Source organism: Cnephaeus nilssonii (genome assembly GCF_951640355.1).
Source record: "Cnephaeus nilssonii genome assembly, chromosome: 14".
NCBI classification, from domain to species: domain Eukaryota; kingdom Metazoa; phylum Chordata; class Mammalia; order Chiroptera; family Vespertilionidae; genus Cnephaeus; species Cnephaeus nilssonii.
The window spans coordinates 31943207-31960683 of record NC_137085.1 but is presented as its reverse complement, the minus strand read 5'-3'; the positions used below and the strand labels follow the sequence as shown (position 1 = coordinate 31960683).

General features: G+C 40.7%; 1 protein-coding gene across 2 annotated transcripts; it reads right to left on the bottom strand.

The window, feature by feature from the left end:
* Positions 1 to 649: 649 nt before the first annotated feature.
* LOC307110841 (uncharacterized protein C9orf153 homolog) lies at positions 650 to 16256 on the bottom strand. Of its 2 annotated transcripts, XR_013814504.1 has the most exons (5): positions 15903 to 16256; positions 10017 to 10108; positions 8520 to 9009; positions 5323 to 7217; positions 650 to 5075 (listed from the first exon to the last, which is right to left on the bottom strand). XR_013814504.1 is itself a non-coding variant. In XM_079790288.1 (4 exons), the coding sequence occupies exons 2-4, from the start codon at positions 10080 to 10082 to the stop codon at positions 6997 to 6999; spliced, it is 777 nt and encodes a 258-aa protein (XP_079646414.1). In that variant the 5' UTR covers positions 10083 to 10108; positions 15903 to 16256; the 3' UTR covers positions 650 to 6996. The 2 variants fall into 2 exon arrangements, 1 of the variants encoding a protein (XP_079646414.1); XM_079790288.1 differs by having other exon boundaries at positions 650 to 7217.
* Positions 16257 to 17477: the final 1221 nt, after the last annotated feature.

The following is a 17477-nucleotide window of genomic DNA, read 5'->3' as shown; positions in this document are numbered from 1 at the left end:
AAAAGTTCAAGAGCCCTTAAAGAGATATAATTTTATCTGAAGGTCTAGAACAAAGAAAACTCATCTCTTACTACCCTAAATAGAATTGAGTTCATGGGACCCATTTTCAATAGTGAAACACATGGATTATTCAAGGATTGATTTAAAATTTTTTATTTTCCGCCCTAACCGGTTTGGCTCAGTGGATAGAGTGTTGGCCTGCAGACTGAAGGGTCCGGATTCCGGTCAAGGGCATGTATCTTGGTTGCGGGCACATCCCCAGTAGGGGGTGTGCAGGAGGCAGCTGATCGATGTTTCAAACTCTTTATCCCTCTCCCTTCCTCTCTGTAAAAAAATCAATAAAACATATATTTTTAAAATTTTTTACTTTCCAAAATAATTTGACACATGAGTCCTTGTATCTGCCACGATGAGGTTGGTAGCCACATTTGGAACTCTCTGTGGGCACTTCAATAGCTGGAAAAATTTTATCTTCTCTGGAAAATTTCTGGGAAAATGATTGTGAGGAGAGAAAATGCGTTGTGTAGTGAAGAGGAAATGTATAGTTCCATAGAGATGCTCTCATTCATTCAGTAAATATGTAGGATTATTTTATTCATTCACTATTTGTTCCACAAAAAAATTATTGAGTATTTACTGTGTCAAGAAGTATTCTACATAATAAACAAACGAAATTGAAACAGACTCATAGACATAGAGAGTGGGCTGGTGGTTGCCAGAAGGGGGGGGTATTGGGGGACTGGGTGATAAAGGTAAAGGAATTAAGAAGTACTGGTTGATAGTTACAAAATAGTCACAAGATGTAAAGTACAGCATGGAGAATATACTCAATAATACTGTAATAACTATGTATGGTGCCGGGTGGGTACTGGAAATAACAGGAGAACATTTTGTAAAGTATATGATTATCGCCCTGCTCGGTTTGGCTCGGTGGATAGAGCATCGGCCGGCGGACTGAAAGGTCCCAGGTTTGATTCCTGTCAAGGGCATGTACCTTGGTTGCAGGCACCAAGTGGGGAGTGTGCAGGAGGCAGCTGATGGATGTTTCCCTCTCATCGATGTTTTTAACTCTCTATCCCTCTCCCTTCCTCTCTGTAAAAAATCAATGAAATATATTTTTAAAAAGTATATGATTATCTAACCACTATACTGTACACCTGAAACCATACAAAATAATATTAAAAGTCAGCTGTAATTGAAAAATAAAAATTACGCCCTAGCTGGTTGTGGGCTCCATCCCCACTGGGAGGCGTGCAGGAGGCAGCCAATCGATGATTCTCTCTCATCATTGATATTTCTATCTCTTCTCTTCCTCTCCCTTCCTCTCTGAAATCAATAAAAAAATATATTAAAAAAAGAAAGAAAATGAAAAACCAACACCATTTTTAAAAAGATGTATTCTAGGCACTGGAGATAGAATGACAAACAGAACGACAAGACTCCTAGTGGGGAAAACAGACCAATAGGGGAGTTGAGGAGGTAAGTGAAAAAAGGTGATGGTAGTGGACAATCATGTCTTCTGGATGAATAAAACTTTTATGATTAATAAGTAATCCTCTATTTCTAATGATGCTTCTTTTTTTTTAAATTTGGCTTTGTCTGATAGTAGTATAGATATAACAACTTTCAGTTACTGTTTAGAAGATACATCTTTTTCCATCTTTGCACCTTCAACCTTTTTTAAAAAATATATTTTATTGATTTATTACAGTGAGGGATAGAGAGTTAGAAACATCGATGAGAGAGAAACATCGACCAGCTGCCTCTTGCACACCCCCTACTGGGGATGTGCCCACAACCAAGGTACATGCCCTTGACCAGAATCGAACCTGGGACCTTTCAGTCCTCAGGCCGACGCTCTATCCACTGAGCCAAACCAGTTTCGGCACCTTCAACCTTTTTCATTATTATATTTAGCTTATGTTTCTTGTAAGCAGCATGCCATTGAAATTATTTTTATACAGATTGACAGTCTTTGGCTTTTAATAGAAGTATTTATTCCATTCAAATTTAAATTAATTGTTGATATATCAATATCTAATATCTTACTATTTACTCTGTTTTTCCCACTTGAACTATATTACCTTTTCTTTACTTTCTTGTCTACTTTTGGATTGATTAAATATTTTTTATTCCTTTTCCCTCCTCTATTTGCTTGTTAATTATACATGATCTCCCTGTTCTTTTAGTGGATACCCTCCATACTACAGCAAACATCCTCAACTTATTGAAAACCAATGTCTATTAGTTCACTCTATCTTAGGACCCTCTCACTCCATTTACCTCCAGCCAACTTATGTGCTATTGCGTTCATGTACTTTAATTCTATAAAGAGAGACCCATCCCCTAACGTTTACAGGACTCAGAGGAGTACAAATGGAGGCCCGCACATTGGATATCTAAATAGTTAAAAGTATAAATTAAGCCAACAAATCATTGAATAAAATGTGTGCTATTCACCAATAATTCTTCATGACAACTTGGAAGGCCAAATTTAAATTTAAGTTAAAATTTAGAACTCTTCTTCAAATGACCCAGTGTTTGTCAATAGCAGAACAGACACATAAATCAGGCTATTTTTTATATAACTGAATACTAAACAGCAATGAGGATAAATAACTACTGCTACATATATAACATCAACGCATCTCACAAACATAATGCTGACTGAAGCCAGATCAAGGGAGTCCGTGCAGTATGTGTACATTTGTATAAAAGAGTGCAAAAATAGACAAAACCAACCTGTGGTCAGTACTGGTTACAGGAGGGTAAAAATTTAGGAAAGTGCAAGAGAGGGGCTTGCTGACAGTGCTCCATTTCATGACCTGGGTGTGGTTCCATAGGTATGTTCAGTTTGTTATAATTCATCAAGCTTACGATTTTCTGTATGATATTATACTTAAAAATCAAGTTTACTAAAAACAAAACAAACACCAATGAACCCACAATGCTACTTGTAAAAGACAAAAAGAGAAAGACTTCTTTGTCCATCCTTGGACGTGACTAGAACATCAACCCCTTAATCTGAAAAATGGCAACTAAAGAGGGGATCCTAAGCAATAAAATTAGAAAATCATAGTGAGTAAACCCTAATGAAAATAACTGATCCAGGCAAAGATGATTGTACTAGTTACCTATCGCTTTGTAACCGATGACCCCAAAATGTAGCAGCTCACAATAACAAATGTTTATTATCTCACACGTTTCTGTGGATGAGGAAGCTGGGTCTGGCCTAAGTGGGTGCTCTTGGCTCAGGGTCTCCCACAAGGTCAGAGTCAAGGTGTCAGCAGTCATCTCAAGGCGTATAGGAGGAGGATGGGCTCCCAAGTTCATTCATGTGGTTGTTGGCAGATCTCAGCTTGTTGCTGGCTATTGGCCACAGTTACTTGACACATGGACATCTCCGAAAGGCATCTCTGACGATGGCAGCTGGCTTTCTTAGGAGCTAGCAAGTGAGTGAGAGCAAAAGAAGGCATCCAAGATAGAATGCACGTGCTTTTAAAAACACATTTTTATTGATTTCAGAGAGGAAGGGAGAAAGAGATAGAAACATCAATGATGAGAGAATTATCAATCGGCTGCCTCCTGCACGCCCCCTACTGGGGATCGAGCCCACAGCCCAAGCATGTGCCCCTGACCAGAATGGAACCCGGGACCCTTCAGTCCGCAGGCCAACGCTCTCTATCCATTGAGCCAAACCAGCTAGGGCTGCACATTTTTATTTTTTTTGTAGATTAATCTTGAAGTAACATCCTATCACCTATGATGCATTCTTTTCATGGCAGTAAGTCGTAAGTCTAGCCTACTCTCAGGGGACACAAGGGTGTATCCACTAGGAGGTGGGGATCTCTGGGAGCCTCTCAGCGGGTGCTACCATTTTCATCTGTGGATGAAAGCCATTAGATGAAAGGTTGGGGGGGAACTTTATAAAAAGGCACCAGGCTGTCACCACCTGGATGCATTACTCAGTCTTACAATCACTAAACTAGGGACAACCAGATATAATTTGCCTTTTATGGTGAGGCAACCTGAAGTACACAGCATCACCTAGTGAATTTATTCTTTGCAAAAAGAGGTGAGCCTGAATGTAATCAAGCCACTGCAAACATCCAATTTACAAGGAATATGGATGATAGAAGAAGAAGTTAAATGACCCCCTGAGGTACAAATCTAGATTGTGGAAACTTCTACAGGACAATGGACCAATTTCTTCAGTAAGTCAATTGCAAGAAAAAAAAAGTGAGGAATTGCTCTAGATTAAAAAATCTTTGAGAGACCAAATGCAGTCCTTAATTTTGCATGTATTCTGATTGAAACAGACCAACTGGAAAAAAGATAGTTTGGAGACAACAAGGGGACTTCAAATATGGATAAATAGATGGTACTAAGGATTTACAATTTTTCTTGGTATAAAAATGGCAGTGTGGCTATGAAAGATGTCGATACTTTTCTGAGATGCACACCAAAGTATGTAAGGATAGTATGTTAGATCCGAAACCTAAGATTTGCTTTAAAATAATTCAGCATCTACAGCAAACACAACAATAGGAATAGATGAAATGAGTGTGGTAAAATCTTAAGTGTTGAATGTAGTTTAAACAGTTTCGTAATAAAATAGGAAGAAAAATGTCAGGACTAGATGATTTTATAACTAAGTTCTGGCTAGACTTTAAAGATCTAGCTTTAAAATATTTCCAATGTTATTTAAAAGGCTATGGCCCCAAATAAAAAGATGAAAACTCCCCAATTCATTTTATTTATTTATTTATTTATTTATTTATTTATTTATTTATTTATTTATTCCTCACCCGAGGATATTTTCCCATTGATTTTTAGGGAGAGTAGAAGAGAGAGGGAGAGACAGAGAGAAACACATCAATTGGTTGCCTCCTGTATGAGCCCAGACCAGGGCCTGGGCCAGGCATGTGCCCTTGGCTGGAATCAAACCTGGGACCCTTTGGTCTGCAGGCCAACACTCTATCCACTGAGTCAAACTGGCTAGGGCCCCAATTCATTTCATGAAGGTAACACAACTTATAAACCTTTTTTGGTGAAGTATAACATGCACGATAAAACTTTACGGTTGTTGTCGCCGAAACCGGTTTGGCTCAGTGGATAGAGCGTAGGCCTGTGGACTGGAGGGTCCCGGGTTCGATTCCGGTCGGGGGCGTGTGCCTTGGTTGCGGGCACGTCCCCAGTGGGGGGTGTGCAGGAGGCGGCTGATCGATGTTTCTCTCTCATTGATGTTTCTGGCTCTCTGTCCTTTTCCTTTCCTCTCTGTAGAAAATCAATAAAATATATTTAAAAAAAAACAAAAAAAACCTTTACGGTTGTTGCCCTGGTCCGTTTGGCTCAGTGGATAGAGCATTGGCCTGTGGACTCAAGAGTCCCAGGTTTGATTCTGGTCAAGGGCATGTACCTTGGTTGCGGGCACATCCCCGGTAGGGGGTGTGCAAGAGGCAGCTGATTGATGTTTCTCTCTCATTGATGTTTCTGGTTCTCTATCCCTCTCCCTTCCTCTCTGTAAAAAATCAATAAAATATATTAAAAAAAAAACTTCACAGTTGTTAAATGTATGGCTTGAGGAATTTTTGCATACTGAACATACTTGAGTAGATAGATTTAAAAAACCCAGAATATTGTGAGAACCCAGAAACCTCCCTCAGACCAATTCCTAGACAGTACCTTCTGCTGAAGATATCCACTATGCTGAAGCCAAATCTGATTTTTGAAATTGGTGCAAAAAATGAAAACCACAGAATAACTTCTCTTATATAGAGGTGAATTTTAAAAATATTAGGAAATAGAATCTAGAAATATATTCTAATATCGACACAATCACAATCACATGTTATTAAGAATTTAATTGCTCACCCCTTTTTCTTGTACTCCCTCTGGGTTCTTGCTAATGTCTATATTTGCTAGTAGTTTTTTCAGTAAAGGGTAATAAAATTTTTTTGCTCTCCTATGTTTTAACAAGTATTTACTTTACCCTTACTTTTTAAAGAGAGTTGGCTGGTTGGTGAATTCCAGATCGACAGTTATTTCCCTCAGGATGTTGAGTATATAAAACCTTCACCTTCTGACTTCTGTTGTTAGTGAGAGTTTCACCATCATTTTGTCATTTGTTTGTCATCCATCTTCTCTCTTTTGTAGGTTATATTTTCTTTTTTTGCTAAATGCTCTTCGGTTCTGCTACGGCATTTCTAAGTGTAGATTTATTTTCTTGCTAATCGCTCAGTGAGATTTTTCAATGCAAGTTTTCATGTGTTTCTTCATTTCTAGAAAGTGATCTTTGTTTTTTTTCAAGTGTCATCTTTTCTCCATTCTCCTTATCTTCTTCTGCAACTTCCCTTGGATATATTTCTGAACTTCTCATTCTACCCTCCATTACCCTTAACTTCTTTTATAACTTCCTCCTTTATCTTACGGTGCTGTGATCTGGAAACTTCTTTCTCAGTGCTACCTGCCAACTCATTAATCCCTTCTCTTTTCAGATAGATCCAGTATACCATTGATATAATTTATTGAGGATTGTCATTATTTTATTTTCAATTACTATGTTTTTCACTTCCAAGATTTCCAACTTGTTCTTTTTAAACTCTTCTGATTCTTGTTTCATAGATGCTATTTCCTTCCTCATGTCTTTGAGCTGTTAACATATTTTGAAGTTCTCAAATTGCCTCTATAGCCTCACATATTAATTTTCCCATTTGTTGAGTTTACCAACTATTTTTATGATAGTGGACTTTTTCATGCGCTTAAAAATTTTATAGAGCTATTCTCACTTGTGTTCTCCTTCATATACACCCTAGAAGGTCAGCGTGGATCTTTTACTCCATATTAGTGGTTTAATTTTGGACCTTAGGTGCATATCATATAGAATCAGGTCTATGTTCCATGGTGCATCTGCTTCTTAAATTTTTGTGTGTAAATTCAAAATTCTTAAGAGCAAAATCTACGTCCAAAATATTTTCAATAAGCTACATATTTCACTTAAGAAGTTAAATTGGGTGGGAAATCAATTTGAGGATAAATGACCAAAGACCTACGAACTAGTGGTGGGAAAACAATACCAGGTGTCTCCTTGCTCTCTACAAACCTCTTCTCACTGTTGTACTGTATTTTTGCAAATGCATCTGAAGTTTTGCGTTTCCACTTTGTGATCCCCTTGTAATATTTCCACTCCAGATCCCTTAGATCCAAGAATTGTTTTTCTGAAAAGAATCAGATGTTCAAAGAATCACCTTCAGCGATTCAGAGGTGTTTCATGACAGAATAAACCTTTGATTAATTTGAGTCTCCTCCCTTCTGGTAGAAAGCCTTTTATAAACTAAGGGGGAACCTATGGTGCCCACCTTAGGTATTGGGTGGGTCCGGCTAGCAGGGCTGGAAAGGAACCTGCAGGGTCACCACAGGTAGAGCAAGGGTCTCATTTGGTGCTTGGAAATGAAGAATGTGCAAGTGGAGAGACCTGCAGAGCACTGAGGTCAACAGGGGGCAGGATCCTCCTGAGTGGTGGAAACAAGGAGGAAGATTTAAGAGAAGTGTTTACATGGCTAGTGTCACTTCTTCCAAGATGCTGGTATAAGCCCTGAGTACAGTGTCTTAGCTAAAATTTGGCTCTTTCCCCTTCTCTTTCAGACCTACCAGTGTGGACAGTCATTAGTAGTTGCAATTTCCTCAAGAAGCCAATGAACCACAGCCAAGATACACTGCATATTCCCCTACTCAGCAGCCATTTCTCTTTCCCTTCCCTTCAATTCTTTTCATGACTAAATAAATTGTAAACTTGGGGGAGTTGCGGGGGAGGGGAAGCAAGGCCTAAGGCAGGGGATTGAATGTAAAACCAGAGGCCAAAGAGCCAAAATGAGTTTGAGGAGTTTAAAGAGAATAATTGGTACAAGCAAGCAAGCAGGTCTATTTCTCATGGGTAATTTTACCATCCTCCCTGTTTGGTGATATTTGAGAAGGTCACCTATGGCTCTTTTCATTATAACTTACCAACATATGTTTTACATATTATTGACTTTCTCCATATGGTCTTTGGACTTTTATGGGTACTTCCTTATTAAAGTATCAGAACTGGAGAGTTTCCTTCTCTTTGTAGAGATGTAACAATTGGAAAAAATAAAGGTTCATGAAAAAAAATCTAAAAACAAAACCCACCCTCAATTGAAGGAAAAATCAAAATATTTAAGAAACATAAGTCATTATTCAGTAAATACTTGACTAACTTCATGAAACAATAAACAAATAGTTATGGGTGCTTTAGAGTCCAAGCTGAACTGGCTCATTTTAGAAAAGTGTAAATACACCGTTTTGGGAATGAGTCTGAGATTTGACCCTGGAATGTTTGATAAATCCCTGTTCTCCATTTCCCATTGCTTTTACATGCAGCAGAGCACCGGAACTCCAATATTCCCACCGATCAATATTTGATACTTTCAGCTCTAGAAATCTAGGCAAATTTTCTAGTAAGATTTCCACTCTTTTTCCTCCCACCATGTTTAGCATACCTGGTTCAATTATTGAGTATTCAGTAATTCTATCTTCAAATAAAAACTTGTCTGCCTTCACCTTGGAAATGCTCATTCTGGATAATTTCCCGATACTCGAAAACTTCTTCCGTGCGACGCCCGAAAAGTTGGTGTCACTGAGGATAATCTCATAGGGAAAAGTGTGCATGGGAGGAGGGATCCCATAGTGAGCAAGTCTCTGCTGGGATTCCCCCAGCCTGTCTAGTTGAGAGGGTGAGCCGGTCAGTAAGCTGCGGTGTAGGAGATCAGTCAGCGATGGTGGCTTCTCCTCCTCTTTTCTAACCACCTTGAGCTTGAAAACAGGTTTGGAAACTTCTCCCAAATCTGTTCTGCTAGTGGGTGACATGATATTCAGGGTTTGATTAAGTATTTTCCGTGCTTCAGTTGGTGAAATACCAAGAGTTTTTAGGTGATTCGATTTTTTGCTCTCCTGATTAACATTCTCAGCCAGTGCATATAATTCTGGCAGCTATGGGAAAAAAGTGGGAAGTCATGAGATTGATGAATGGTGATTGCCTGGCAGATCCGCAAACCCTAAAACAAAGAGCGTAACAAGTAACCATGCAAACAGAAGCATCTATCTTTGGAAGATATTATTGCCTAGCTAAGCCCAGTCAATGGTGGCAAGAGACCAGATGGACAAGTCTCAGATTCATTCCCCAAAAGGGGTAGTATTCAGACACATCACTGAAAGGCTGCATTGCAAAATGAGCCTGGTTTCCAAAGTCTTTAAGATCTTTCCACTCTAAAATTCTGTGACTTACCATGGAGAGATGCAGTTGTGGGGGTTTGCAAAGTCTGTTTTGGGTAAGGCTACCTTTCTTTTAAAGAAGAAAGGGAGCCAGATCATCTAGATATCAAAGCTTCATCCTGGTGACCGAGGGGCTTGGCATACTTAGGAACACTGTGCAGACGAAGCTGTAATTGTCCTTTTTAACTGGAATATTTTACCAAAGCCAATGGCTACATTTGTGGAGTGTTTGGGAGGAATTGTTGGCAGAAAAGTCAATAAATGTCCCCTGAGAGTCCCCCTTCTCTATCTAAAATCCTGTATTAAAGGAATAAAATTTTATTTTCTAGAGCATTCTGCCTGCTAATCCCATTATTCCCAAGAAGTTTCTTAGGTCATTGAATTGGAAGGCCAAAAAGGCCAAAGTGAGAGCCCAAACTTGTGTCCTTTAGCCCAGTGCAGTTTCCCTTCAATTCTAGTCAAGAGCAACAAATAGGAAGTGGGCCGACTTGGTCAATGGCTCTTTCAAATGCATTACCAACAGCACAAACACAAGTCAGCACTCAGGATCCCCTGCCCACAGAGGAGCTGTATTTTGCTGTGCCAAGAAAGGGAAGTCACAGAAGTGAAATGTTTGTGTTCTCTTTGCCCCCCATCCACGGCATGCCACCGGGTACTTAATAGTTCTTCTTCTAATTCTTGAAAGCACAGTCTCCTGTGCATATTATAGCATTAGAAGGACATACCGAACACCTGGGAAACTCGGCCTCCACATCATCTTTACTTGGATCAGCGTCTGTATTGGTGAACATTGTGCTGGGATTTTACTCTTGAATTCCTAAAAAATCAATATGAAGAAAGATGAAATGAAAGAGCAAAAGTCAGATAAAATACAAAGGATAGGGTAACACCTTTTTAAAAAAAAACATATTTTTATTGATTTCAGAGAGGGAGAAAGAGATAGAAACATCAATGATGAGAGAGAATCATTGATCGGCTGCCTCCGGCACGCCTCCTACTAGAGATCGGGCCTGCAATCCGGGCATGTGCCCTTGACCGGAATTGAACCTGGGACCCTTCAGTCCGCAGGCCAACGCTCTATCCACTGAGCCAAACCAACAAGGGTGAGGGAAGCACTTTTTAAATCTTCTAAACTTTGTAAGTGGAACACTTTAAATTTTATACCATTACCATTTTTCTTTTGTTTTCTCCTTACTCCAGGTCTGCCCAATTAATCATGTTTCAATGGAATATTTTCTGTGAAACACCTCAAATTCTTATATGACACATATGTTCAGGCATTTATTATTAGTTCAAAGAATCCCATATAGATTTTTGTTTGTCTTACATATTTTTGATTTTCCAGGTAATTTAAAGAAAAACTTACACTTCTTTACCCAGGAAATGTATTTTTTTTAATTGGAAGAAAAACGATAATAATAACAATAATTAACATTTTGAAATTATTTGCTTTGGGCCACAAATGATTGCAGGCATTTTACAGATGGAATTATGTTTAATCCCTTTTTGAGGGGTTAAAAATGGCCATAAAATCTATACAATTGGTCTCATCAATAAGTGGCACCTAAGTCCTCTTCCACATTTGACTCTGGGCTGGTATTACGCTTGCCTTTACCTCTGTACTTGCTATTTTTTATATTCTCATAATCTAATCTTCAGTATAACAACATTGAGCTTCTACCCTGACTGATGAACCAAAATTGAAATCTTGGAGATAACAGTGAGTTCTCAATGATCAATTCTGATGCAGTTTTCACAGCCTTCATTTTTATCCACCTTAACTCTTAACCTTTCATTTTGAAATTGATTTTAAGAAAGTATCTTCTCTAGTCTTTCCAAACTCATTGCAATGATTCTGATAAGAAGCCTAACTGACCCCATCTTTGAACTGCTACAAAGATCGCCTACCGGTTTTCTTGCCTGCATGTTGTTGCTGTTAGTGGTAGTAGTAGTAGTAACAGCAGCAGTAGTAGTAATCTATCCTAAATCATGTCTTTACCCAGCCATTCATTAGTTTATTCTTCAAACTTGGCTCTTTATTCCTTTTAGGATAAGATGTAAATTTCTTGACCAGACTTACAAAGACTATCCACAATTTGCTTCTAAACATTCCAAACATTTACAAATCATATTTCTATGTCATCACAAGGCCATACATGTTCTCTCTGTTTCAGCCAGTGGGGGCAATTCATTATTTTTCTGAAACAATCTTCTGTGCTCATATGCATGCTTCATCGCATCTGTGTTCACTCTGACTCCCCACTTAATCAAGCAGAATGTTTATTTAATATCCCTTTTATGTCAGTCTAAGTAAGAACATAATAGAACTGAAGAGAAAATGGAAATAAGCATAATGGTAATTAGCTATTGTGGCAAACAAAAGCAAAATTGGAACAGGAACTAGAAATAAGGTGGCCAGGACAATTCAATGGGAAAAAGAATGTTGTTGTTTTTTTAAATAAATGGTGTTGGGACAATTGGATATCCACGTGTAGAAGAGTGAAGTTGGACTCCTACCCTAATCCATACACAGATTAACTTAAAATGTATCCTAGACCATAATAGAAGAGTTAAAACTAAAAAAACTCCTAGAAGAAAACATAGGAATAAACTTTCGTGATCTGGCTTAGGCAAGGATTTCTTGGATATACAACCGAAATCAGAAGCAAAAAGAATAAAGAAATACATAAATTGGGATTCATCAAATTAAACTTCTGTGCTTTAAAGGACACCATGAAGAAAGTGAAAATGACAATGCACAGAATGGGAGAAAACATTTACAAGCCATATATCTGATAAAGGATTCATATTCAAATGTACAAAGAACACTTACAACTCAAGAGTAAAAATACAAATAAATAAATTAAAAAATGGGCAAAGGATTTGAATAGAGATTTCTCCAAAGAAGATATACAAATGGCCAACAAAACATGAAAACGTGCTAAACGTCATTAGCTATCATGAAAATGCAAATTTAAGCAACAGTCGAATATCATTTCACTCTCCCTAGGATGGCTATAATAAAGACAGATAATAATGGTTTTTGGCAAGGATTTCGAGAAATTGGTACCGTCATACATTACTAGTGGGAATAAAATATGGTGCAGTGACTTTGAAAAACAGTTTGGCAATTCTTCAGAATGTCAAACGTAGAGCTGCCGTATAACCAGAAGATTCATTCCGAGGTATACATCTAAGAGAAATCACATGTCTACACAAAAACTTGTACATGACTGTTCATAGCAGCACTATTCATAACAGCCCCAAAGTGAAAACAACCCTAGTGTCCTCCACCGGATGAATGGATAAACACAATGTGGTGCATCCATATAGTAGAATACTATTCAGTGATAAGAAATGAATGGTTTGTTGCCATAATGATAAATCTTGGAAATTTATGCTAAGTAAAAGAAGCCATCCACAAAAGGCCAGATATTGTATGATTGCATTTATATGAAATATATAGGATTAGCAAGTCTATAGAGACAGAAGGTAGATGAGTAGTTGCCTGAATCTGGGTGCATAAAGGAATGGGGAATGACTGCTAATTGTATGGGGTTTCTTTTGGGAGTGATACAAATGTCCTAAAATTGATTGTGGTGATGGTTAGTGGGTTGCACTGTATACTTTGAGTGGGTGAGTTTTATGGTATATAAATTATTTCTCAATAAAAATGTTTAAAATTATTTATAGAGAAAATGATAGGTATAAAGGTTGGGCTAAGGAGATAAAACATATTTAATTGGATATCCCAAAGAGGGGGAAAACAAAATCCTGGAAAAGAAAAAATTTAAAATTAAAATTCAAGAAGGTTTTCTTGGAATTAAAGACTTTAATCTCTATATTGAAAGATCACACTCTCCATGGTTTCAGATATCCCTGGTCAACAGTGGTCCAAAAATAGTAAACGGAAAATTCCAGAAATAAACAACTCATGCGTTAAACTGCGTGCTGTTCTGAGTAGTGTGAAGAAATCTTGCGCTCTTCTGCTTGTCCCCAGGCGCTGGTTCTGGGGAGGGGGAGAGGAAGCTCTCTACTATTTTTCCATCTGCTCCTCGTGTGGACTCTAATCTTTTCCAAGGCTGTACGCGCTCAAGGCTGGATGTAGGGAGAAGGAGGAAGGACGCCAGGCGTGGGGAGAGCAGAGCCAAGCCAGGGCCACGCACCTGTGGGAATGTGGTGCGGAAGGAAGAAGGCACAGAAATGCAGGGAGAAGGCGGGGCTGGTAGTGGAGAAGGCCCCAAAGGAAGAGGGAGATTGTACAGGCACAGTCCCCACCAGCTGGGTCAGCTTTCTGGGACCTCCTGGAAGGAAGGACGGTCTCCCAGCCACCATCTCCTCTCTTGGCTCTGGCCTTTCCTGTCTCTCTCTCCACTGCCCACTTCACCCCGCCTCTCCTTGCCCAGCCCATACTGGCTTCCTCTTCACTTTTTGTGCTTTTCACTTCATTATGCCCGTTATTCACCACTGCACTTACCACCTGCTTAATAATCATCTGTTTATGTGGCCATCTCTTTCATGAATCTGTGTGCCTGGGAGCAGGGGCTGTGTTCCATTCATCCAGTAGCCTCATGGTCTAGGAGGGTACCTGACATCTCCCTAATGCTTAGTTAAGTTTTGAGTTAATGAGTACCTGTCCATTGTGACATCTGAACATCCTCAAAGTCACATAAACAGCTGTGTAACATTAAGGGTCAGGGGATTATCTTCCTGCATGAGGGTAATGGGTAGAGAGTGGAGGATGGAAAGGTAATTTTTTTAAAAAGTGAATATTAAATAGCCCAGCCAACATCGCTCAGTGGTTGAGCGTTGACCTCTGAACCAGGAGGTCATGGTTCAATTCCCGGTCAGGGCACATGCACAGATTGTGGGCTCGATCCCCAGTGTGGGGTGTGCAGGAAGCAGCTGATAAATGATTCTCATCATTGATGTTTCTGTCTCTCTTTCCCTCTCTCTCCTTATATCTGCAATCAATAAAAATGTATTTTAAAAAGCGAACATTAAATAGCTGAATTGTGAATATAATTTCTAATCAGTAGGTGTTTCTTCTATAGATAGGGGCAAGGTGCAAAGGAGAAATTGAGGGAATCAGTCAGGAGACAGAGCTGTGCTTCCGGCATCTGCCCAGATGATCCCTTTGGGAGTGGGTGGGGGGCTGCATGGCCATGCTGACGCTCTAGGAGCCCAGCAGCCGTGTTCTGCACCACACCCCACTCTTAAATGGCTCCCCTTTCGAGGATTTTGTGGCAATCATTTAAACACTTTGCCAAAACAACTACCTTAGGTGGCCGGTCAAAAGAAGGCCATGCAAGGCTTTTCCCTTCTTTTGTGTCCCTGAGGTGTCAAACTCAGTCTTTCCATTTGAAAACACTCTGGTTCAAAAGCATTGGGATAAAAATGACTGGTGGGACCTCCAGGTCGCCTGGTTCTGCAGGCTCAAGCAGTGGTGGCCGAGCTGGGGACCCCAGCCCCAAGGAAGCTAGTAAGTGGAAATGGGGTCCCCGAGATGTTTAGTATTTCAGAACACCTAGGGGAAATCAGCCCTTAGAGCTATAGCCGCCCGGTCCTGGCCTTCGAGGTGTCATCTCAGGATGGTAACTTGGGTATGTCATGCTGGTCAGAAACCCTGAACACCACGAGGGCACAAGTGGTCACGTAACACAATCACTCTCTCCCAGAGGTAAATACTTTGCAACCCTGGCACTCAGAGGGCAGAGCAACAGCATGGGCCTGGCTGCGTGTGCACATCCTCCGCCCCCCGCCCAGACGCCTGGAATCAGGGATGTTGGAACAGGATCCCCAGTGACTTACTTACACCTTAACGCTGGAGAAGTGGGTACTTTACAGTGATCAGTTTGAGAATTACTCGTTCCTGGAAGTAAAACCATGAAGTAACGTACTAAGGCCATAAGAAAAATAAGGGTTGTAAGCTCTCGCCTTGGGGAATGTTGGATCCCAAGCCACCGTTAGTAAGACTCCTCAGACTAAGCCTTCAACCAGGATTTCGCAGGAGAGCCAGGGAGGAAGTTGACCTCATCCATCCCACAGTTAACCCCCAACCTAGGCTGAGCATCTCAAAGGAAGTTGAGGGCAGGGCAGACCTCCAGCCTGGCTCTCCCTCTGAGGTCTGGTGCGGTCCACCCGGACCCACGGATTTGGCTCAATTAAGGCAGGTTTCTCTCCACAGGAAGTCTCTAATCAGCTACAAAGAGAATACAATTTCTCTGTACGATTGTATTTGTAGTACTGTAGTCATTGGAAAGAAATATAGCAAATTCCCCCCCCCCCGATTTTAATATGGGACAATAACTCGCTAATTGTGTGGAGATTCATTTCCGTAAACTCTCGCTTTGATGGACAATCCATGGGTAAACTACAACGTATCTAAGCTGGATGCTGTACTGTGCTCTTAACTCATCCAGTCTCCCCACATTCTGAGCTTGTTCTACAGAAGGGAAGCAGGCTCAGAAGTGACCTCACCTGTGCCAGGTCATCAGGCTACAAAGTGGCAGAACCCACGGTTCAAATTCAGGGGTAGCTCCCTCCCAGACCTACACCTTTGCATGCCAGCCTCCCATGACCTGCAGCAGGCCGGCCGAATTTGTACTTACTGCAGGCTGATGCCGTCTCTCCGGCCCGGGCCACACAGGGCACTGACGGTTAAAGAGCTCTGTAGGCTGTTCGACGGCAGGGAAGGGCCAGGCGGCTTAACATCACAGGCTTTGCATTTCCTGATCTCTGAGGCACCAAAAACGAGACAAGAAGCTTTTTTTTTTTAAAGGTATTTCCTGCTAAGTGAAACCTAGAAATGTGAGGAACATCTGATCTTGTAGGGATTTTTCCAACCCCGCTCCACCCTTTCCTTGTTGAGAAAAAAAATCATTCTGGAACCAAAAGGCAGTTCTGACAATTTTAAGTCCCATTTCAGTAACAGGCCTAAAATGCTAATATTTATTCACAGCTCTTGATTAAATGGAAACATTAAATTTGTTTGGACTTGCTACAAGCCTCTAGGTGGGCAAGGGAGTTTGTGTTCCTGGAAGAAATGACCACAGTGGATAAATACTAGTATTTCAGGTCTGCTGTCTGTTAACCGCTCTACAAATCAATACCTCAGCTCTTCCATTCTGCCTGACAAATTCTCTTAAAGAAGAGAAAATCAGGCTCCAATTTGCCAACATTAAAATAAGCCATAGCTTTACTTTTCACCTGGAGAAATGTCAGCACTTTGTGATTTTTGGATTGTCAGTATACTAAGAATATTTTTTAAACATGGCACCTGGGAAAGTGTCAGGCTGCTTCTTGAAATGTGTGCAACAGACAGTGGAGAAGGAAAGCCTTCAGTGCAACAATCCATGAGGAACTGAATCCTGCCAGGAACCACGTGAGTTCAGAAGCAAACCTTTCCCCTGTGGAGTGTTAAGACAACTTCAGCTCAGCTGACACCTTGACTGAGCCTGTGGAAGCCCCTGAAGCAGAGTGCCCAGTTAGCCAGGCCCAGAGCACTGACCGACAGCATGTGAGATAATAAACGCGTTTTAAGCCAAAAAAAAAAAAAAATCATTGTGGGTCCTGAGACAGAGGGCAGGTGCACGCTCTGTGGCAGTGTGGCCCAGCACCCCACCATTTCACGGGGTAGTTAGCCACAGTGGCCCGAGCCGTCCAGTTAGCACCTTGATGTGGAAGCGTGGGCTTTTAATTGTGGTAATCCATCGGTTCTGGCTCTGCTTCTGCGTCAAGAACCCTCCACAAAGCTGATGGTCCACCTGTCACACAGGACGCCCGGGGTCTGGAGTGGAGCTTGGATGAATAGGACACAGAACACGTTATGGCTGCTAACGGCTATAGGAATCATTTTGCCAAAACACTTAGGATGTGCCTGGTGTTAGGTGAATAGCAAAGAAAATTATAGAGTTCGTGTCAAGATCCTTTCAATATTGTGCAAGAGACAAACCAAAATAAAAAACACCAGTACAAGTTTTGCTAGTGTGGGTAGCCAAGAGGTGCAAAATCATGGCCTTGTCGGGTTGGTCTGTTAATGGAGTCCCACTGATTTCACCTTAGCCTTCCTCATACGGGTCCCTCGCTCAGGTCCTGCTTGGTTTTGCAGTAGCTTCCTGCGCTCTGCCTCATCACACAGCCTTCTTCAAGCTCCACGGGGCAGTCCGGCTAATACTTCCAAATGC

What these genes read in the sequence shown, in the direction of transcription:
- LOC307110841 (XM_079790288.1), bottom strand. Translation starts at nt 10,082, where the DNA reads ATGTTCACCAATACAGACGCTGATCCAAGTAAAGATGATGTGGAGGCC. An exon ending in CCGAGTTTCCCAGGTGTTCG is followed by an intron (nt 9,010 to 10,016) that starts GTATGTCCTTCT and finishes TTTTTCCCATAG; the next exon opens with CTGCCAGAATTATATGCACT. An exon ending in ATACTCAATAATTGAACCAG is followed by an intron (nt 7,218 to 8,519) that starts GTATGCTAAACA and finishes GATTCTTTTCAG; the next exon opens with AAAAACAATTCTTGGATCTA.